Source organism: Symsagittifera roscoffensis, chromosome 2, assembly GCF_963678635.1.
Source record: "Symsagittifera roscoffensis chromosome 2, txSymRosc1.1, whole genome shotgun sequence".
Taxonomy (NCBI): domain Eukaryota; kingdom Metazoa; phylum Xenacoelomorpha; order Acoela; family Convolutidae; genus Symsagittifera; species Symsagittifera roscoffensis.
The window spans coordinates 53,303,602-53,326,537 of NC_087063.1; the positions used below are offsets into that span (position 1 = coordinate 53,303,602).

Below are 22,936 nucleotides of genomic sequence, written 5' to 3' on the forward strand. Positions count from 1 at the left end.
AGAACATCATTCGAGCGACATTTACTCCGACAATTTTTGGGTAAACGTCCGTTGAACTGAACAAAAAAAATTTCATGAAAATTGTTGAGCGTTTATTTTCCCTTTGGAAAATGATCAAAACCGAGTGAATTCTTTTAAAAGGCGCAAAAAAAATAAAGAGCAAATAAAACATCGGCCGAAACAATTTCAGCCGAAGAAAGCTTTCAATACGAAAAAATTATGATGCTTCAGAGCTGATAATTTTACAAATTACAAAAACGTTTTCTATATGAATGAAAACTTCTTATTGCACAAGAAAGGTCGGTGATGTGGCAACTAAGCCGCCGGCAAAACGTAAGCAGAAAATCGATCGGCCGATGACTTGTTCGAAACTGAAAATTTCTAGTTTAAAAAACAAGGGACCTGGTCGGATTCTAACCAAGGCCACTAGCCGTCCGAAGTGCAGTGGTTACTTCGACATCAAGTGTACGAAAAAGGTAAGAAATTTGAATTATTCAAGCTATCAAATGATGAAACTATCAAATGACCAAGCTATCAAATTATTCATGTGATTTGTTAAACTAGTTTCAAAAATCTATTTTAAAAATCGAAATAGAAAGTTAATACGAAAAAAGTCCAACTGGAAAAGATCGAATATAAGTCGAAAGAAGTGAGCATAAAAAAGTAACATAAGCGCATAAGATCCAATAACCGAAAAACATTACCTAAGTGTCTTCACTGCGTTCATTGACACATTGAAATGCCCATTAAAATTCTTTGAAATTCGAGAATATTTTTTGATTGAATCTTTAGAATAAGATAATTCGACAGACAAATTTGGATCAAAACAAATTTGTTTTCCGTTAAAATTCCAATAAAATTTATTCGTGTTTTTGCAATTTCGAGTATTTTTAACGGAAAGAAAATTACCTCTCGTTCAACAGTTGAATTAGAAGAACTTCAGACAACCTAAATAAGTGAAATTCACATCACTGATTAGGACTAAAATCGCACTAAAAAGATCATCGCTAATTAATGGTAGTATGATTCTATAGAAAAATAAATTTGCGAAGTTAAACTATATAATCAACAATTTCGAATAAAAAATAGAGTCACAATTGAACAATAACTATCACTTGCGTACTTGCAACGTAGTAGCTAAGTTATCAGCTAGGATTATCTGAGACTTTCAGCTCCTCACATTCCGTTAACTGTTGAAACACTGACCCTGTAGTTTTTCTGCAGAACATGATGATCCCTATAAGCAACAACACCATTCAATGTTCTGTCTCACTTACTGAATGCTTAGATTCAACTCAAATTGGGCATAAAGGGCATAAACAATTTATACTATTATTGAGAAGTTTTTGTTCGGAGATCAGCTTGTATGATCAAGTCTATTATCGGAAGCTAACCGGCTTTAACAATAGCCGGAATTGTTATGTGTGAGCTCAACAAAGAAGATTGCCATCTGAGCACTTCCATCTGTTCAGAGCTTGCTCCTCCTCCACTTGAGCTTACACTATCACCTCCGCCACCAAATCCATTTCCCATTCCTTGACTATTCTGTCTAGCCAGTGGTGAGTCATCAAACCCGTTAGCTTGAAACACCCTCTGATCATCTTCCTCGTTGTCATCGTCGTCCCCAGCTGACCTTACGTGACGTCGTCTCTGATTGGCCATCACGGTACCATTGGTCGAAAGATGATTAGCCGGCATAGGATTATTATTGTAACGGTTTATGTCGCTGTTATTCTGGTTTGGCGATTGTTGGTTAGAGGAATGCGAAGTCATTTTGGCGAAGGAGTCTATTCGTTTTTTCATTCTCAGCAGCGAGCAAACCTGACCTAAAACGAAGAATGTCTTGTCAATCAGCTGTACTAACATCTATATTATATGTTATTGTATCAGTTCAAAAACGGTTCATAAAAACGGTTCGTACGCACTATTTTGACATTGTTAAAGACCAACCTAATACATTGTAGTCAGTCCACCTCGGATCCTGATTCGGATGTTGTGCCAGTACCTTGAGATTTGAATCCTCGTCATACCGTGACCATGCGTCCTGCCACCTTACTAAGAGCTTAGAATCACTGCAGAGATAGTATCCCAGATTAGCAACGTGGACAGTTTCTTCTGGATTTGACAGGTGCACCTTGGACCCCTCAACTCCAACTACTGTCTGGTAGTGCCAGCTGTCGCTAATGGGATTTTTGTCACTTGCTTCTGGGTGACGTTTTTGGTAATTAAGTGTTAACACGGGCACACAACCTAAAAAAGAAACATTTAAAATTTGAATGGAAAGAGAAACCTGAAAACGCTACTTGCAAGGGTATCTTTAGGCACGCCAAAATTTTTGCAAACAAAAACTAAATATTCTATTTTTTCTCTTCAACTTGTACTCCCTGAACATAGCCAATCAAAGATCGGAAAAGAGTAATGAACGGAAGTTAACATAAGAAAAAACTGACTTTCTTGAAAAAATCTCAACTATCGAATTTCAAAGAAAAAAATATATGCCCTTTTAGCTCTAAGCTTCTAGAACAATTTATGATTGGCGCTTTTTTGATAATACGAACCCAACTTGAGAAAACTGGATCAATAGATGAAGTTTTTAATCCACTGGGAAATCTACTTAAAATCCACTTTCGAAACTAGAAATCGTTCACGCCATCTCCACGTTCGTATTTGCAGAGAATATTTACGTCACTTTTAGCAGACTAATTTCAATCGAACTCAAAAGTTGCATTATATCTGCATTATCATTAAGTGCATCAATATTTTAAGACTTTTTCCTGAAAAAAAATCATTTTTTAAAGCGTAGCATTTCTTTTAAATCTTAATGTTGATTTAACACAACTCGGTAGCATACACTCATGTCAGGCTGTTATCGATAATATTATACGATGTCTGAATAACCTCAATAATTAATGGATAAACAAGGAGAAAAAACCGAAGGTTTTGAAAGTTTCCACTTTAGTTTTGAAAATACAAATTACAATTAAAAATGGAAAGAATTAAAAATAAAAGGTAAAAATTGCGGTTAGACGAGCTCTTTTATTTTAATGACATTCGGGTATTATGCGATAAGAAAAGAGTTTTTTTGGAAGATTCGGAAAGTTTGCGAAAATGCGATATCACAAAACTACAAGGATTTGAAAGTTCAATTTTTTAGGGTACAATCGCAACCCTAGAGTGATCATCAGTTAGCATATAAATACTGGTTAAAAAATTTTAAAACACTACTGAATTTGAAGATTAACTACTGAAATATATGCTGTACCAATTTGTTATTTTCGAGTATACAATTTTTTTGAATTTATGAACGAAAACATTATCTTCACTTACTGGCATTTTTCCAATATTCTCCGGCAACAAATCATTTTCAATCATTATGTTCAGTAGTTTGGTTCCTCTGTTAATTGAAGAAAAAAAATCGAATTTTATTTTAACAGAACGGAGGTTCAAGGTGTATACTTTGAAATTCATGTTTTATATACAAAAAGTTTTATAGAAAACAGGGAATTCAGAAACCTACACAAATAATTCATGCACTGTTAGTATATGTTCTCAATAAAAGATTGTGTAATTGAATCATATTTCTTTTGAAACAAATCATGCGAACAATTTTCGCCGGAGCATTAAAATGTGATTCAAAAAAGCAAAACTCGTGCCACTATATACGAGCAAACCATAATTAATTATTGGCTTTATATTCTACTGATAGTATTTGAACAAGATCGCAGTTGGTATATAGTATCTCATTTTTGAAATCATAATGCAATGCCTCCCTAATTTCGATTTTCTATCCGAATGAGTAAAAAAAATTCAAGTTAGCATCTACACGGACACCAGGATACCTAAAAGAGGTTTCAAGTTTTAAAAAAAATATCAAGAATATTGACACTAAGATTAGAAGCAATTCTATTTTTTTTCAAAACTTATTCAGACAATTTTATCTGAGTTTAAAGTTATTTAGTCAAAGCCAGGATGAAATAATTGTCAACTCAAATTGAAAGTTCTCGAAATTTGAGGTATCGCACGAAATATTTGTATCTTCGGCAAAACGAAACACATTTGAATTTGAAACTGCATGACGCATATCATTTGTATAAAGCAGAAGAGGACCTGAAACAGAGCCTTGAGGTACACCTGTAGTGATTGATAGCCAATCAGAGAAACAGTTATTCACATTTACACATTGAGATCTGTTAGACAAATAAATTTCCAACCATCTGAAACAATTTCTACGTACTCCATAGCACTCGAGTTTCCTCAACAGAATTGAGCGATCAAGCGTATCAAAAGCCTTTTTTAAATCAACGAAAAAAATACAATTTTTGTTTTAATCGACTCATAATCTTATTGGTTCCGTTACTTCTGCTAATGCATCGACTTTTGCAAACTTCTCTCGAAAACCAAATTGAAGATGATACAAAATTTCAATTTTTTCAAGATGATTGTACAACGAAGAGTGCAAAATCTTTTCAATTACCATACTGTAGCTACTCAACAGTGATATTGGGCGTTAATTGCTTACTTTGATTCTCCTATTAGCTTTAAAAAGTGGTAGAACTTTTGCTATTTTGAGGTCTTCTGGAAAAATTCCAGCAGCAAACGAAAGATTTGTCAAGTATGTTAATTAAGGTGCTATCACAACAACTTTTGAAGAGAAAAATATTACTATTTTCATCAATCCAATAAAATCGTTTGGATTTTAAGCTAGTTATAACATTGATTACCTCAAAAAACGAGCAGTTGAATAGATACGTTGATTGACTTGCTATATCAATTTGATACACTGGATTAACTTCCACATGATTTCATTTCTTAGCCAATTTGAAGCCAACAGTTGAAAAATAGCCAATTGAGCGTTAGCTATTGATGGAAAGTCAGACAAACTTCTTTCATCTAATTCGAGTAATTTGACTTTTGTGGTTTTAGGACTTATACCTTTTTTCATTTAAAATCTTATACACTTGTCTCGATTCTCCAATAAAATTACAAAACTTACGGTAATAACACGTTTTTTGGCCTGTCTGATATTTGTTTTCTACTTTCCGACCTTCGTTCAGGAGTTTATTGTTTTTGCCGATATTTCCCTTTTCTGATTTCACTTATTTGTAAAATTGATTTCTTTTCAAGATTGAATTTTTCAAGCTTTTATGAAACCAAGGATCTTTCCCATATGGGAGCAAACACATTTAAAGAGTTCTGATGGCATAGATTAAATTTATGGTGGGCAGTTTTAATGTTTTCATCATTGATTAGGTTGGAAAACTTGTTTTGGAACACGCGGGAAGTCATTCATTTGATTTTCTGTTGTTAAAAAGACAAATCTGGTTAACAATAACCCGATGAATAATTTTTCACTGAAAACAAAACTTTAAGGTAACTGGATAGTGGTCGTAAAAGCATTCAATTTTCATTAATTCAATGATAGATATTCGAAATTTCGGAAAATTAAAATGATCTAAACATGTTTCTGAGGAATCACTAATTCGAGTTGCATACTTATTCAATAAATCAAAGCCATTGGCTGTCATTGAATCAAGGGAAGATTGCTGTAAATTGTTACTCACATTACTTAAAGTTTCGATATTGAAATCTCCAGCTAAGATTATTGGTAAATTAAATCGAGAAAGAATTCCTAATTCTTTATCAAGCTCATCGACAAACTGAATTTTACTGAAGCGTGGTCGAACATCAGCTTATCGCAATTATCAATTCATTTCCACCAATTTCAACAAGTTTTGAGATGAATTCTGGCAAACCACTATTAAGATATTGAATTAAATTTATTTTTTCGTCAAGTTGTATCATAATTGATTGGTAAAACAAATCGAGAAAGATTTCCTAATTCTTTATCAAGCTCATCGACAAACTGAATTTTATTGAAACGTGGTAGAACATCAACTTATCGCAATTATCAATTCATTTCCACCAGTTTCAACAAGTTTTGAGATGGATTCTCGCAAACCACTATCAAGTTATTGAATTAAAATTATTTTTTCGTCAAGTTGTATCATAATTGATTGGTAAATTAAATCGAAAAAGATTTCCTAATTCTTTATCAAGCTCATCGACAAACTGAATTTTATTGAAACGTGGTGGAACATCAACTTATCGCAATTATCAATTCATTCCCACCAATTTCAACAAGTTTTAAGATGGATTCTGGCACACCACTATCAAGTTGTTGAATTAAATTATTTTTTCGTCAAGTTGTATCATAATTGATTGGTAAATTAAATCGAAAAAGATTTCCTAATTCTTTATCAAGCTCATCGACAAACTGAATTTTATTGAAACGTGGCGGAACATCAACTTATCGCAATTATCAATTCATTTCCACCAGTTTCAACAAGTTTTGAGATGGATTCTGGCAAACCACTATCAAGTTATTGAATTAAAATTATTTTTTCGTCAAGTTGTATCATAATTGATTGGTAAATTAAATCGAAAAAGATTTCCTAATTCTTTATCAAGCTCATCGACAAACTGAATTTTATTGAAACGTGGTGGAACATCAACTTATCGCAATTATCAATTCATTCCCACCAATTTCAACAAGTTTTGAGATGGATTCTGGCAAACCACAATCCAGTTGTTGAATTAAATTATTTTTTCGTCAAGTTGTATCATAATTGATTGGTAAATTAAATCTAGAAATATTTCCTAATTCTTTATCAAGCTCATCGACAAACTGAATTTCATTGAAACGTGGTGGAACATCAACTTATCGCAATTATCAATTCATTTCCACCAATTTCAACAAGTTTTGAGATGGATTCTGGCAAACCACTATCAAGTTATTGAATTAAATTTATTTTTTCGTCAAGTTGTATCATAATTGATTGGTTAATTAAATCGAGAAAGATTTCCTAATTCTTTATCAAGCTCATCGACAAACTGAATTTTATTGAAACGTGGTGGAACATCAGCTTATCGCAATTATCAATTCATTTCCACCAATTTCAACAAGTATTGAGATGGATTCTGGCAAACCACTATCAATTTATTCAATTAAATTTATTTTTTCATCAAGTTGTATCATAGTTCCACCACCTCTTGTTACACAAATATTCGTGATAACGGTATGAAAACCTTCGATTCTATATATAGAGATCGTCATTTTCATTTAACCAAAATTCTGTTAAACATATTATACCAATAGGCGACTCAAGACTACTTAGAAATGCTCGCACATAACACTCACACATAACTCAGCTGTTGATTTTCTCTCAATAATTTTTTTTTCATATTAAACTGATTTTCGCAGTCCTTTTCGCAAACTGGTCAATTATTGGCCTACTCTTGGTGCCGCGCCCTGGGAGTCAATGCGCAAAAGATAAATCTTTTTCATCAATAGTCGCATCAATTTGTCTTGCTCAGTCAATCACCTTAGTCAGCGTTATGTTCCTGTTCATATTATTTGCGATTTTCAGATTGCACAATTTCCTCACTTAAGCTGGTTATTCTTACATTATCTCACCGACCATGAACCTTCCGATAGAATTTGTAGCTTTGAAATGTTCGCTTGATCTGTAAATTTTTCTTCCACCACAGAATGGAATTTACTTCTGAAGTCCACCATTGCTTCATCAACTAAACGCTTTATTGACTCGTTCATTTCTGTACGGATCGTTTAAATAACTTCAATTTTAAGTCTTTCCATTTGTTTTGAGATGATCGTTACGGTTGTCTGGATGATAGTTGATTCAGATTCTTCATTTGACGAGCTCAGCATAATGAAGGGTCTTTTGATAAAGGGCCTATCTTCCTTTCTGCCATTTCTCGCAGGATCATTAAAATGTGATTCAAAAAAGCAAAACTCGTGCCACCATATACGAGCAAGCCATAAATATTTATTGGCTTTATATTCTACTGATAGTGTTTGAGCAAGATCGCAGTTGGTACATAGTATCTCATTCTTGAAATTATACCGCAATGCCTCCCTAATTTCGATTTTTCTATCTGAATGAGTAAAAAAATTCAAGTTAGCATCTACACGGACAGCAGGATTCAAGTTTTAAAAAAATATCAAGAATATTGACACAAAGATTAGAAGCACTTCTATTTTTTTCAAAACTTATTAAGGTAATTTTATCTGAGTTTAAAGTTATTTAGTCAAAGCCAGGATGAAATAATTGTCAACTCAAATTGAAAGTTCTCGAAATTTGAGGTATCGCACGAAATATTTGTATCTTCGGCAAAACGAAACACATTTGAATTTGAAACTGCATGATGCATATCATTTGTATAAAGCAGAAGAGGACCTGAAACAGAGCCTTGAGGTACACCTGTAGTGATTGATAGCCAATCAGAGAAACAGTTATTCACATTTACACATTGAGATCTGTTAGACAAATAAATTTCCAACCATCTGAAACAATTTCTACATACTCCATAGCACTCGAGTTTCCTCAACAGAATTGAGCGATCAAGTGTATCAAAAGCCTTTTTTAAATCAATGAAGAAAATACCTTTTTTGTTTTTATCGACTCATAATCTTATTCGTTCCGTTACTTCTGCTAATGCATCGATTTTTGCAAACTTCTCTCGATAACCAAATTGAAGATGATACAAATTTCAATTTTTTCAAGGTGATTGTACAACGGAGAGTGCAAAATCTTTTCAATTACCTTACTGTAGCTACTCAACAGTGATATTGGGCGTTAATTGCTTACTTTGATTCTGCTATCAGCTTTAAAAAGTGGTAGAACTTTTGCTAATTTAAGGTCTTCTGGAAAAATTCCAGCAGCAAACGAAATATTTGTCAAGTATGTTAATTAAGGTGCTATCACAACAACTTTTAAAGAGAAAAATATTACTATTTTCATCAATCACATAAATTCGTTTGGATTTTAAGCTAGTTATAACATTGATTACCTCAAAAAAAGAGCAGGTAAATAGATACGTTGATTGACTTGCTATATCAATTTGATACATAGGATTAACTTCCACATGATTTCATTTCTGAGCCAATTTGGTGCCAACAGTTGAAAAAAACTCATTAAAAGCGTTAGCTATTGATGGAAAGTCAGACATACTTCTTTCATCTAATTCGAGTAATTTGACTTTTGTGGTTTTAGGACTTGTACATTTTTTCATTTGAAATCTTATACACTTGTCTCGAGTCTCCAATAAAATTACTAAACTTACGGTAATAACACGTTTTTTGGCCTGTCTGATATTTTTTTCTACTTCCCGACGTTCATTAAGGAGTTTATTGTTTTTGCCGATATTTCCCTTTTCTGATTTCAATAATTTGTAAAATTGATTTCTTTTCAAGATTGAATTTTTCAAGCTTTTATGAAACCAAGGATCTTTCTCATATGGGAGCAAACACATTGAGAGATTTCTGGAGGCGTAGATTAAATTTATGGTAGACTAGGCAGTGTTAAGGTTTGCATCATTCATTAGGTTGGAAAACTCCAAGTTTTGTTTTGGAACACGCGGGAATTCATTCATTTGATTTGCTGTTGTTACAAAAGACAAATCAGGGTAACAATAACCCGATGAATGATTTTTCACTGAAAACAAAACTTTAAGATTACTGGATAGTGGTCGTAAAAGAATTCCACTTTCATTAATTCAATGTTAGGATATTCCAAATTTCGGAAAATTAAAATGATCTAAACATGTTGCTGAGGAATCACTAATTCGAGTTACAGACTTATTCAATAGTTCAAAGCCATTGGCTGTCAATGAATCAAGGGAAGATTGCTGTAAATTGTTACTCACATTACTAAAAGTTTCGATATTGAAATCTGCAGCTAAGATTATTGGTAAATTAAATCGAGAAAGATTTCCTAATTCTTTATCAAGCTCATCGACAAATTGAATTTTATTGAAGCGTGGTCGAACATCAGCTTATCGCAATTATCAATTCATTTCCACCAATTTCAACAAGTTTTGAGTTGGATTCTGGCAAACCACTATCAAGTTATTGAATTAAATTTATTTTTCGTCAAGTTGTATCATAGTTGATTGGTAAATTAAATCGAGAAAGATTTCCTAATTCTTTATCAAGCTCATCGACAAACTGAATTTTATTGAAACGTGGCGGAACATCAACTTATCGCAATTATCAATTCCTTCACCAATTTCATCAAGTTTTGAGTTAGATTCTGGCAAACCACTATCAAGTTATTGAATTAACTTTATTTTTTCGTCAAGTTGTATCATAGTTGATTGGTAAATTAAATCGAGAAAGATTTCCTAATTTTTTCTCAAGCTCATCGACAAACTGAATTTTATTGAAACGTGGCGGAACATCAACTTATCGCAATTATCAATTCCTTTCCACCAATTTCAACAAGCATTGAGGTGGATTCTGGCAAACCTCTATCAAGTTAATCAATTAAATTAATTTTTTCATCAAGTTGTATCATAGTTCCACCACCTCTTGTTACACAAACATTCGTGATAACGGTGTGAAAACCTTCGATTCTATATATAGAGATCGTCATTTTCATTTAACCAAAATTCTGTTAAACATAATATACCAATAGGCGACTCAAGACTACTTAGAAATGCTCGCACATAACACTCACACATAACTCAGCTGTTGATTTTCTCTCAATAATTTTTTCTTTCATATTAAACTGATTTTCGCAGTCCTTTTCGCAAACTGGACAATTATTGGCCTACTCTTGGTGCCGCGCCCTGTGAGTCAATGCGCAATAGATAAATCTTTTTCATCAATAGTCGCATCAATTTGTTTTGCTCAGTCAATCACCTTAGTCAGCGTTATGTTCCTGTTCATATTATTTGCGATTTTCAGATTGCACAATTTCCTCACTTAAGCCGGTTATTCTTACATTATCTCGCCGACCATGCAGCTTCCGATAGAAATTGTAGCTTTGAAATGTTCGCTTGATCTGTAAATTTTTCTTCCACCACAGAATGTAATTTACTTCTGAAGTCCACCATTGCTTCATCAACTAAACGCTTTATTGACTCGTTCATTTCTGTACGGATCGTTTAAATAACTTCAATTTTAAGTCTTTCCATTTGTTTTGAGATGATCGTTACGGTTGTCTGGATGATAGTTGATTCAGATTCTTCATTTGACGGTCTCAGCATAATGAAGGGTCTTTTGATATAGGGCGTATCTTCCTTTCTACCAGTAACAAGGAATCTCAAGTTAAGCATTTCTTTCAATGGGGACTGGTTCTTGTCCAAATCCATTTTCAGTTATCTGAAACTATTGAATAAGTTTATCACAACAATGAAGCTAATAGTTTAATGGCTTGATTTGCCCATTAACAAAGTCATTGGAAAAACGGTAACCGCTTGATTTGTTCATGACCTACCTTTTCGCATCCAATAGAGAAGCCAGTGCCGCAGACAGACATCTCGCTCCGGATAAAAGGAGAAGAATCTACCCGAAACATCGCCGCGTGTAATATTCTCGATACCTGAAAAAAATAACAAATAATTATGCATCACAATTTTTAGGTATCAATCCAAAAACTTCCATCATCATTAAGTACCTCGTATCAAATCTTCGTGATTTGAACCGGCGACACTCCGGGATATCAAATACTCCGGCAGAGGAGCAAGGTTATCGCGTTGGCGACAATTTATTCTACGAGCAGCATAGTAATATTGCACATTATAGCCCATAATTTTCTGAAACATTAAACAGAAAGCCCAATAAGTTAAATTCTGAAATCAATTCTGAAATAATAAGAAGCCTAGTAATGCTCATAAATTAGTCAAAATTTGATGTTTCCCAGTACGCATCGAATTTAAAATGTCTAAGAATTTTAATGGCTTAAAAAACAAGATTCACCACTTAATCAACGCACCAGTACATGAGTAACTGCAGTTGGTCCGCAAGCCGAACAGTTCATCTGGTTCTGTAAATTAAACTCAACTAATGCCAAGTCGTACAACACACACGAGTCATCAACTTCGTGATCAGTTTGAGTTGAGCTGCTAGCCTGTGACTCGGATTCTTCGGCAGCCGAGACTGATATTTCGAAGTCTTGGAGATGTCCGTTTAGACCGGCATGGTTCGGATCGGACCCATTTGACATTCCTGGTTGGTGTCTACGAGCTCGTCTGGAGCTCTTACAGTAGTTGAAAGGACGATCCCGATGTAGCAATTTGTCGTCTTTTTCGGCTTGCTGCTCAAAACAAATCGCGCTGAGCAAAATTTAAATGGATGCACGCGTTCATATTACGCAATGAGTAATTTCAAAAACATATCCTTTAAAACATAGCAACAGACAGTTGGAAAAAATCAATGAACACATAAAACAAAAACAATTTACTTTTTTTTTTTGAAAACTTCGACTTTCAAATTTGAAACAAAAAAAATATGCACTTTAAACTCTTTGAACTTCAAGAGCAATTTATAGTTAGCCTTTTATTGATAAAGTTAAACCAATTTGAGAAAACTGGGTTGTTTGGAAAAGTTTTTAACCGCTGGGAAATCTTAAAATGAAATTCCAGTAGAAAATTCAAGTGGAAATCGATCACGTTTTTGCAGTTTGCGTACTTTCTAGCACATGAACTTGAATTGAACTCAAAAAGTACGAAAGGGTATTCATTTGTGCATTTATATGCATGAAAGCACTTCTTTTGTTATCAGAGCATTTTAAGACTTTTCCTGAGAACAAAACATCACGACCTATATAAGAGTCTGAACTACGTTCATCGACTCTTTAACAAGAATAAACAGAGGCGAGCACTTCGCTTCGCAAACACAAGCAAAAAGCGAGAAAAAATAGCTCTTATTAGGTCAAACACTAAAAAAAAGCTATGAGAAAAAACTCTGCTAGGTTCCGGTATCGAAACCTTGAACTCCAGATTAGGAACCACACGTCCTAGCATCAGCGCCATGGTCACTTCAATTTTCAAACAAAAGCCACCAAAAATACAATCAAGATATGATGTTATTACAGTGAAAAATAGACTAGGGGTCCAGCCACAGCTAGAGGTAACTATTTGATAAATTTAAATGACCTGATCGAAATGTCATGCGTAATTTTCAAAACGTCAAAAATTTCTTGGCTGAAGATTTATCGAAAGTACTGAGAAAATCTTTTAGCGAGGGAAATCAGTAAAACATCTCCGTTCGATTGATTTTTTAACTTCAAACTTAGCATTTTGGAGAAATTGAGCTATGTCCAAAAAATGGGTCAATATGTCACTTATTGGAAGTTTACCAGATCCATAGCAGATTTCATGCCAGAATTGGTAGAACCATCATCTGCAGGGGATATACCTACAACCTGCTCTTTGCATTGAACTCTTATTTGTACAATTGGCACGGTAGTTTCCGAGCAAATCACAGGGTTTTTGAAAACATGGCAAAACTAATTGTCTACAAAAAGTTAGTAAGTAACTGCTTATGCAGACAGAAATGCTGTTAACTTTTCTTACGATTGAATCTTTAATCTCAGTTTTGGCAAAATATTTATAGAGAAAAATCGAAAGTTTACAAAAAACATTACTTTAACTCAATTATCCAATGAGGATTCCTAACACCGTTTCTTACGATTGAACGTTTGACTATTACAGATTTTTTTCGGCACGGTAGATTTCGTGGAAAAAAAATGCTAAGACACGATCAAAAGTTCAAAACTTGGGCATTTTCTAAGGCCATAATTATTTTCTACAAAAAACAAAGTGTAGCAGCCTCTACAGGCAAGACTACAAAATATTTTCTCTTGTTTGAAGTCTTTGATGACTTCAGATTCTATGTGGTAGTTTTTGAGAAAATGAAAAACAAAATTCAAAAAATGCATCAAAAATCCCCCCAACTGCAAGTTTCGAACGCCGTGTGATTCGTTTAAAAAAATAGCAAAATCTACGGCACGCAGGGTACTAGACGGTCTTTCCATCAATCTTTTAACCAGTTTTGTGAAAATAATGGTGCCACCAAAAGTAGCACCAATATTTGCGTCTTGACTTTCAAAAAAAGTGATTTCGTATTATGACACTACGCTGCGCATGTGTAATCACGGTATTCCCGCAGAAACGCTTAAATATGTAATCGAAACTTGTTCTAGAACTTTACCTCTAAAAAGTTATTTCGGTATCATTTCTCAGTGGACACTACACTTCCGAGCAAGATGTCAAATACAATATGTCAAAGATTTGTTAGCTTTGTTGGAGATTGTTTTACTTGATCTTACACAGCGAACTCACCATGTAGAATGTTCGGGAGAAGTTCTGCAGATCCCACTCTGCATTGGATGTGCCTTCCCAAGTGGAGAGCAAATCTACTCTCTGCTGCTGCTGCAGACTGACCCCCAGTGCTCCATGCTCACTCACATTAGGTTCAGTTGGACCCTGGAACCAGTTCAAGAAAGTCAATCAACCAGTTCAAGAAAGTCAATCGGCAGTGAAAGAGAGATATCACAGGAAAAAGGGCCTTACTTTCCAACTCTCAGCTGAAACATTGATTCGAGGCCCAGCTTGGTTCGTACTAAACACTTTTGGGAGAGGAAACATTGCTGTCAGAAATAATGCTCAAACGACTCAAAAATTTAGTGACATGACAGATGGTTTCCTAGATTAGTTTGTATATTGGTCTTTCCCCTCTCGTATAAATAGTCCTACTGCCTCTCTGGCTCAATCTGGAGGCGGAGGGTTGGGGGCCAACCATGATACGTCCGCACTTGCAGCTTGAGTGTTCATTTACCAGTCAAGAGAACATGAGTTGCCTGAGGTTTTTAATCAAGAGCACAACGGCAGTTCTCCAAACAATGCCTGTTTATTAGCTCGACGCAATCAGCCGAAAAAATCTTGATGCATTATCGTGCTCGCGCGGAGTTAATGATATATTTTTTACACAGACGAAACACAAGCGAGAAAAGGGTCCAAACAATGTAGAACTAAGCAAAAATGTGATGTACCGGAATCGAACCCGTAATTTTGTGAACCTTCACCATGGTCGGTTGACAATCGTAAAATGGCGAGTGTTTCACGATTGTCAACCGAGCATGGCGAAGATTCTCTCTCGAGGTTGGGGCTTCGATTCCGGCCTCGAACTTATAAAAAAAACTATAAACACCCAACTTATAAAAAAATTATACAAAGATATCATGCTATGCAGCAAAAGCAATCCAAGTATAAGGCTATTGCTGAATAAGTGATAAGTACCACCAATTAAGGGAGAACTTATACTTGGGTTGGAAAAGAGTGACTTCGTAATAGGCCACTACACTCAATGTATAAACAAACGAACCTCTACGACAGAACTCCTATTTCCATGTCGTTCTCCATTCGCAGCAGTCTCAGATCCGCTACTACTACAAGCAAACACCGCCGAATCTCCATTTGACCTTGAAATAACAACTGACGCCGGTCTCTCAAAACTATTTTGAATTGAACTGATGTCATTCACATTATTAGACTGTACGTCAAACTCCTCGTGATCACTTGTTGTTAACTCGGCGTCTCCAAACTCGGCTGATCTTTCGGCTGGAGGTGTGTTCTGTCGAATGGATTCAAATATTTCACCTCGCTGCTGGTCGGCGTCGGGAGATGTCGATGTAGTGTATCTGTCTTCGCTGTACCCGTGATATTGATGCTGGGAGTCTCTGGCTTCGTTAGATGATGTCACTGGAGCATTGGAACCAGAAGGTGCGTCTTGTCTTTCTTCACCTGAAGTGACAAAAAAATTTTCTGACCATCTGTATTTTTGAATTTTAGTAATAAACATAACCAACATACAGTTGGAAAAGAGTAAAAGAACGCAAAGGAAAGGAAACAAAAAAAGCAAAAAAATACCTGGCCTTAAAGCTCTTTTAACTTCAAGAACAATTCAACGCACTTTTTTGATAAACATAAATCAATTTGAGAAAACTGAATAGGTAAAGTTCTTGTTCCGCAGAAAAATATGAAAACTAAAATCCTCTTTTGAAAGTAAAAGTCAGTCACGTTCAGTAGTGGAGCATGCTTCCTTTTAACAAAGGAAATGAACTCAACGAAAAAAAATCAAAAGTCAAACCCCGAAAAATCAAATTTGCGCGCGAACAAACTTTCAAGAATTTCTCCTGATTAAAGAAATATCACGACCTATATAAGAGAGTGCATATGTTCATCGAGTCTTAGAAAACCTGCTTACTCTGATCATTATTAAGAGCTGAAGCATTCGAAACAGAAACTGTTCTCAGATGTTCGGTTGTCTCAGTGACTGAGAAGTTTCTAGACATAGACGATTGAGAATACACGACATTCATAGCATCTCCCAACTGGACCTCAAAGTGCTCGTGTTGGTGAGAGGCTCCTCGCCTGTACAACTCATGTGATCTATTTCTGTCGTAGCTGCTCATTGAATTTCTTAAATTGGGAGACGCAGGAAGCTGGTCTCCGTCTGCATCATGATCACCCTAAATTGTATCAAAATTACCAGCAACTGTCATGATAATTTTCTGTCGAAGAAAACTTTTATCAGTTCGAACTTCGTTTTTATGAAATTGGTAATTTACGCCAAGCTCACTTGGAAGTTTTCAAGGCATAGTAAAATGATGAAATTATTCAAAAGAAAAATTGAAAATAGCCAACATAATAATGGAAAAGTGTCAACAAAAAAAAATGACTCAAAAATTTCAACTACTGAGTTATACCGCAAATACATAGCACTTAAATTCTTTGAATTTCAATTACCTTTTTGGATTGAAATAATTTTTTGATAAAAACAATCCCACTTTAAGACAAAAAGGATCAACAAAGAGGAAAAACAACCAGGCGGAGCTTCGCAACACTTCGATACATCAGAAACATGGCCTTGTAAGATAGCAGACAAAAGATAAAGTCGAAGGAATTATCTTCAAATTCAACTGCAAAAAGTTCACATAATTGTCTCGGATGATGTTCCATAAGAGGAAAACCTGTCAATGGACATAACCAACGCCGTTAAGCAAGCATTCACAATTATTTATTGAGCGACAAAAAAGCTGACTTTACTTGTCTATGTTGATTACTTAACTTGGCTATGTTAATAAACGTTTTAATGTCTATTTCTCTTGCTCCTTTGACTTATTTGTAAACGAGCAGATTTGTTGGCTTTTGATGGTAACTTTGAGCTGCTTAACTTTGAAGTGTAATTGTTGGAAACCAAAAACAAGAACCCATGGAAAGGAAACTTAAAGAGTAATGGTTCATCACATCATTATCATGGCGACCTCTTCGCATCTTTGAGTCAGTTTCGCCCCCCAAACAGGCAAATCACCATCTTCAGGCAACTCGCCATTTTAGGCAACTCGCCATTTCAGGCAACTCAACCAGGCAAATTGCTATTTTCAGGAAATTGGCCATTTTCAGGCTGAGTTCTCCAAGGATTTTGCCAAAAAAGACCACTAATCAGGCCAAATCGCTTCAAACACTAATTTAAGTTTCTCTTAACAGTTAAGACTGAACAAGTCCTCCTTATATTTATGATCAATAAAACAGCTGCCCATAAAAATTTGTTGCTTTAGAAATTTACCTTGAAAGTGATGACATCATCTGAAAAAAGAACAAATATAAACTCTATGTCACTTATAATTTGTTTTAGATTTTTACTAATGTGATTCAGTAAAAAAAAACCGTACATCTACATTTTCTACATCTGTTGTTTAACTTCATACTCTGAAAAAAAACGCGGGGTAAAAAAAATTAGCGGATTATATTTCATTTTCTCGTCCAATTTAAGAAAGCACTTTTAATCCTAATATCCTCTTTTTCTACCGAAACCACATTAAAAGAATTTTAACCGAAAGTTTCGCGAAATCTCAACAAGTGATTTCATCTGAATAATCATTCCATTAATCATGTGAAAGAAGTTTCTGTTTGTTTTGCAACTTGCGAACACTTTGTGTATCCGATTGATCAAGAAAATTTATGTCAGATTTATAAACAACTTTTAACTATTCATTGAAAAAATAGAGCTTAACGTTTTTTGGCAAATATCGCGCCCTTTTAATTTTCTAATTTGTTCATCAGATCAAACTATCTTCCTACAAGTTGGCTCCGTCCAGCTTTTTTCCTGCTTTCTAGTCGTCTAGCTATCCACAATTGTTCGTAGGAGCAAACATTCCTCTGGGAAAATGGTTCCGTCCAGCTTTTTACCTCTTGCTAGTCGACTCACGCTTTCCTCATTTGTTTGTAGGAGCAAACATTACTGTTAAAATGTGATTCCGTGCAGCTTTTTTCCCGCTTACTAGTCGTCTCTAGCTTTCTACGTTTGTTCGAAGGAGCAAACATTCCTCTTGAAAGTTGGTTCCGTCCAGCTTCTTTCTCGCTCGCTAGACGTCTCTACCTTTTCTCATTCTATTGTACGGGCAAATATTTCTCTTCAAAGTTGGTTCTATCTAGCTTTTTCTCGCTTGCTTGTTGTCTCTAGCATTCATCGTTTGTTCGTAAGAAAAAATATCGTCTTGAAAGTTGGTTCTGTCAAGCTTTTTTCTTGCTTAATATATATATATACAATTTTAGCTTGATACATATACAGATATATATTCAGTTTTTTTCTTCATATTAGTGCCGTTTCTTTTCTGCGTGATATGATAAAACGAGTTGAACGAAACGCTTGAACTTAAGAATATCCGAGAGTCATAGTAAAAAAAAGCAAAAAGTTGATAAAAATGACAAAGAGAAAGAAAAAAATTAAGAATATCCGTGAGTCATAGTTAAAAAAAGGCAAAATTTGAGAAAAATGACATAGAAAACGAAAAAAAAATAATAAAAAAAAAACGATTAACTTTGTTGCATCAATTTTTTTGGATTGTTTGATAATTTTTTCAATTTCGAGAAATCCCTAACAAACTCCTAAAACAACTTTACTGAAGCAAAACTCAGTTTCAGAACTTAAATTAACCAAAATTAAGCATTTGTTAGCCGGCTCGCTCGCATCATTCGCTCGACTATTAATTTTAAAAATTTTATCCTGCTCGCAATACTGGGACAACTTTGAGGAAAATTTTGTCATGTTACTCGAATCACGAATAACAGGACTTCAATAAGATATATATTACTCGATCCTCTCGCATTTTTGATTGTGGTTCCTGATTTATCCTCGCCTATTTTTAATTGTGGTTCCTGATTTTGCGTGAATGAAAAACAGAAAAGTCTAACACCTCAGTATAAAATTCCTTTTCATTTTTCATATGGCCCGCTGAACAAAAATAATGTATGCAATTTAACTGGGGTCAGAAACAATCACGTTTGCACAGGAAAAAATTTCAAAACATCATCTCAAATTGACGAATGCCGATGATAGCATGAGTCCAGATTCGCTATATCTGTCATTAGAATTCAGTTGCAGACAAGCCAGCAACCCTGATTAATGGCAAAACTTCCTTTCAGTAGTATAAATTGTTAGACAACAGCAGCAGTTGCTCTTATATGTACAAAACTACAGCAGAAAATTGAAAAGAAAGCCCAAGCCATCAGTCGACCTGAAAAATTAAGGAGCTTTCTCGACAGATACAAATCATTTGACCTTGATTAATCTGAGTGTTGGATCAATCAACTCTACGTCAAAACTTTCCACGTAACCAAAAGTTTATTCGGTTGGAAACACAACCCTTCGACATCGTCAACATTCGAAATATGTACAAAATTTGTTCTCAACTCGACCATCTCAGCCACATCAATTACCCAGAACTTGATGATAATTATGTCCGTGTTCTCCTTGGTGTTGATGCTTCATGGTTCATTGCCCGAAGACATAAAGAGGGGTCCTGCTGGAAGCCCATTTGCAACCAGGAATTTGCTTGGATGGACCGCCACTGGTCCTTTTAGTTCCAGATAGACTCTCCTTTCAGATACTCTGCAAAATCTGCTGATTGTTTTTCTCCTTCACATCCAAAAAAAAGATTGATAAGTTACTTAAAAAGATGGAAGAAAGTATTTACGACGATGGAACAAAGTTTAATATTAGCTTACTATGGAAGGAGAATGCGTTGCTACCAAATAACTTCGCAACCTCGAAGCTCAATTAGACTCAAAAAGACGATTAACTAAAGACCAAAGCCTTTTGGATTCAAACAATAAATCTCATGCACCGGTAATTGAGAACAGTTCTGAAAAACTAGTTGTTTTGATAAAATCTAAGCCAATTAGCATCTGGTATTCAACACACCAACAGGTCATAAAATCAAAAAATCTATAAAAAAAATGACCAGTCTCAAATGCTGCTTCACAGATTCAAGATATCCCGTTGAAATCGTGGTTGGAAACTGAATCTGATCTTTGCAGCAACATGTTTGGTCTGCCATTTCTTTTTCGTGAACAGCCAGTCGCAGTATCTGCCGATATCGAGGATATGTTTACGCTAACTGGAATTTGAAAAATCACATCGAAATTCTTGTGGACGACTGAAAAGGGCATTCAGAAATATCAGTATACCAGGTTGAAATTTGGTTCCAAATGTTTGCCTTCGAATGCAATATTTGCATTGAACAAAACTGCAATGCGAAGTGTTTCGCCGCAAGCAATTACAAAACAGCTCAGCTCATTAGCCGAATTTTTTATACGGATGAATTTGTCCATCCGTTTAGGTCCATTGAAATTGCTTGAGCGTCTTCTTTGAAAATAACCACGGCACTGAAAAAAATGGATTCAATTTAATTAAGTTGAAACTGGACGTTGGAATTTATTTGACACAAAGAACACTCAGCTTAGTTTGGGACACTGAAGATGAAACTACGTTTCGGAAAACTCAAGTCAAAAACGATTTTCAACGCAACAATATCACACTCCCTCTAATAGCGAGTTATTTGGAGATCTGGAATTTCATGAGAAGAAATATCACTCGAACGATCAATATTGTGGAAAATGGTGCAAACAATGTCAGCAGGGACTTTATGGAACTTCATCGGTACGTAGATGTTACATCGAACACTGCAGATTTGCAGCTGCATGTTTCTACTTATGCAATCCAAAGTGTGATAGCGGCCTGTATCTAAATTCGAACAATAAGCGATTCAAAAATTGAGGCCAATTTTGCCATCGGTCAAATTAAAGTTATCACCACTAAAATAAGAGAGCATTTCGAAGATCGATTTATAAGCTGCTATAATCGTATCACGCACCTGTAAGTTCGTTTTAGATGAAACAAGGTTCGAACCAAGCTCTGTTCTTTACTGTACAGCAGCACTACTGTTCCAGCTTGGCTTAAAAATACTCCAAAGTGCAAAGAGTTCTGCAGCAATAAAGTCAACGCAACTCTTTCGCTTCAAATGACTTTCAAAGGAATACATCTCCGAAAAAAGTAAACCAGCTGATCATGCCTCGATAGGCATCTCTCTTTCAGATCGTAGGCACTAGCTTCAGACCCAAAATTTCTCCTAAAACCGGAACCAGAGTCCTTCAAGCATTCGTTAGTGAAGCACCGTTTGTCCGCTCACGATTACAGCGTTCACGACCGCTCGTCGACTTCTTAAACTTTCTGATTGGCTTAAGAAACTAAAGGTAACAGCAATGTTTACCTTCAGTAAAAAAATTTTAAAAAAAGCTTTACTGATACGCATCATCGAGATTCAGCAAAATCCCTATTTTTGAGATGTCTCAAAGACAATCTTTCCCCGAGACAGTGAGAACGATTGAAAGCACGAAAAAAATTAGATATTAACGACAATCTTTTAGAATTCTGGCCGTTCTTTGTGAAATTTATTTAGGGCTAGGAGGCGTCGTCAATATTCTCCCCGCTCACCGATGCTGCAAAGCACCCCATTATTCTCCACGCCAAAACTGTTTTGCGACTTGTAACCGAATATGCTCATCATCAATGCATGCCTCAAGGACACCGAGTATGTTCGTAATTACCGTTAACAAGAAGGTTATTATAGGCTTGCGCTAAGCATTGAAGCAAGTTCGCCATCAATGTTTCTTTTGCGGAGGATTCCAAGAAAAAAGGCTAAGCATCTTCATGTAAGATCTTCTCGCCCCAATTCGATTTCAGGATCCAGACGAAATTCCTTGTCCCTACAAAAATCCGACATTGACTACATCTGACATTTTCACAATGCGAAAACTTCTTGAGCGACTAAGCAGTAAATCTGCCTGTTCACATGCTTTACGACTCGTGAAATGCAATCAAAAACGGTAGAAACCCTCACAACGTTGTGTTACAGATATCCGCCGGTTAAAAGCACGCCGAGGCTAACCATAACGGCTACTCTTGAACAACTCGACATATTTCATCGGAGCAACGAAGCATGTGCAATCAGAGCCACTGTCATCCTTTAATTATACAGCCAACAATTTACAGGATCAAAACAACATATGAAAAATGAACCTTTCTTCTGCTCAGTATTTTAGTGGGGTTTAAGAGACTAGTTCAGCTGATTGAACGAGTTTTCTTGCTGAACCTTGGATCTGCGCGCCTCTCGGGATCTATTCGTTACAATCGTCGTTATTGCCTCTCTTTTGCTGATAACTTTCAGCTACTCAACTTGAAGTGTAATTGTGGAAACCAAATACGATAATTAAGCAAGTTTTCTTGCTGAACCTTGGATCTACGTGCCTCTCAGTGGATCTCCTCAAAACAACCGTCGTAGAAAAAGAGGGTCTTTTGATGATATCTTTTAGCTGCTTATCATTGAAGTGTAAATGTGGGAAACCAAACCCGACGAAGACATGAGTTTTCCTGCTGAAATGTGGATCTACGTGCCTCTCTGTGGATCTCCTCATAACAATTGTCGCAGAACAAGAGGGTTTTTTATCATATCCTTCAGCTGCTTATCATTGAAGTGTAAATGTGGGAAACCAAACACGATGAATACATGAGTTTTCCTGCTGAAACGTGGATCTGCGCGTCTCTCGGGATCTCAATTACAATCGTCGCAATAACTGAGGTCTTTTGAAAGGACGACCTTTAACACAAGTAAACAAAGATCTTGCGGACGACCTTCCATTGACGCCAAACCATTTCAATCTTGAGAGGCCATTTATGTACACACCCTCAGCGGTGTTCAGTGACCAACCAACCAGTAAGCTGTCCTCG

The 22,936-nt window shown here is 35.5% G+C and overlaps 1 protein-coding gene across 1 annotated transcript in view; it reads right to left on the minus strand.

The window, feature by feature from the left end:
• Window positions 1–1,026: 1,026 nt before the first annotated feature.
• Window positions 1,027–22,936, minus strand: part of LOC134840235 (uncharacterized) — a 28,703-nt gene continuing 6,793 nt past the window's right edge. The window contains exons 2-10 of the mRNA XM_063855972.1: window positions 16,073–16,337; window positions 15,191–15,609; window positions 14,149–14,292; window positions 11,799–12,119; window positions 11,481–11,619; window positions 11,301–11,405; window positions 1,951–2,250; window positions 1,395–1,826; window positions 1,027–1,237 (exon numbers count right to left, since the gene is read on the minus strand). Of these exons, the coding sequence (XP_063712042.1) occupies window positions 1,146–1,237; window positions 1,395–1,826; window positions 1,951–2,250; window positions 11,301–11,405; window positions 11,481–11,619; window positions 11,799–12,119; window positions 14,149–14,292; window positions 15,191–15,609; window positions 16,073–16,337 (2,217 nt within the window). The 3' untranslated portion in view covers window positions 1,027–1,145. The remainder of the gene's footprint in view (window positions 1,238–1,394; window positions 1,827–1,950; window positions 2,251–11,300; window positions 11,406–11,480; window positions 11,620–11,798; window positions 12,120–14,148; window positions 14,293–15,190; window positions 15,610–16,072; window positions 16,338–22,936) is intronic.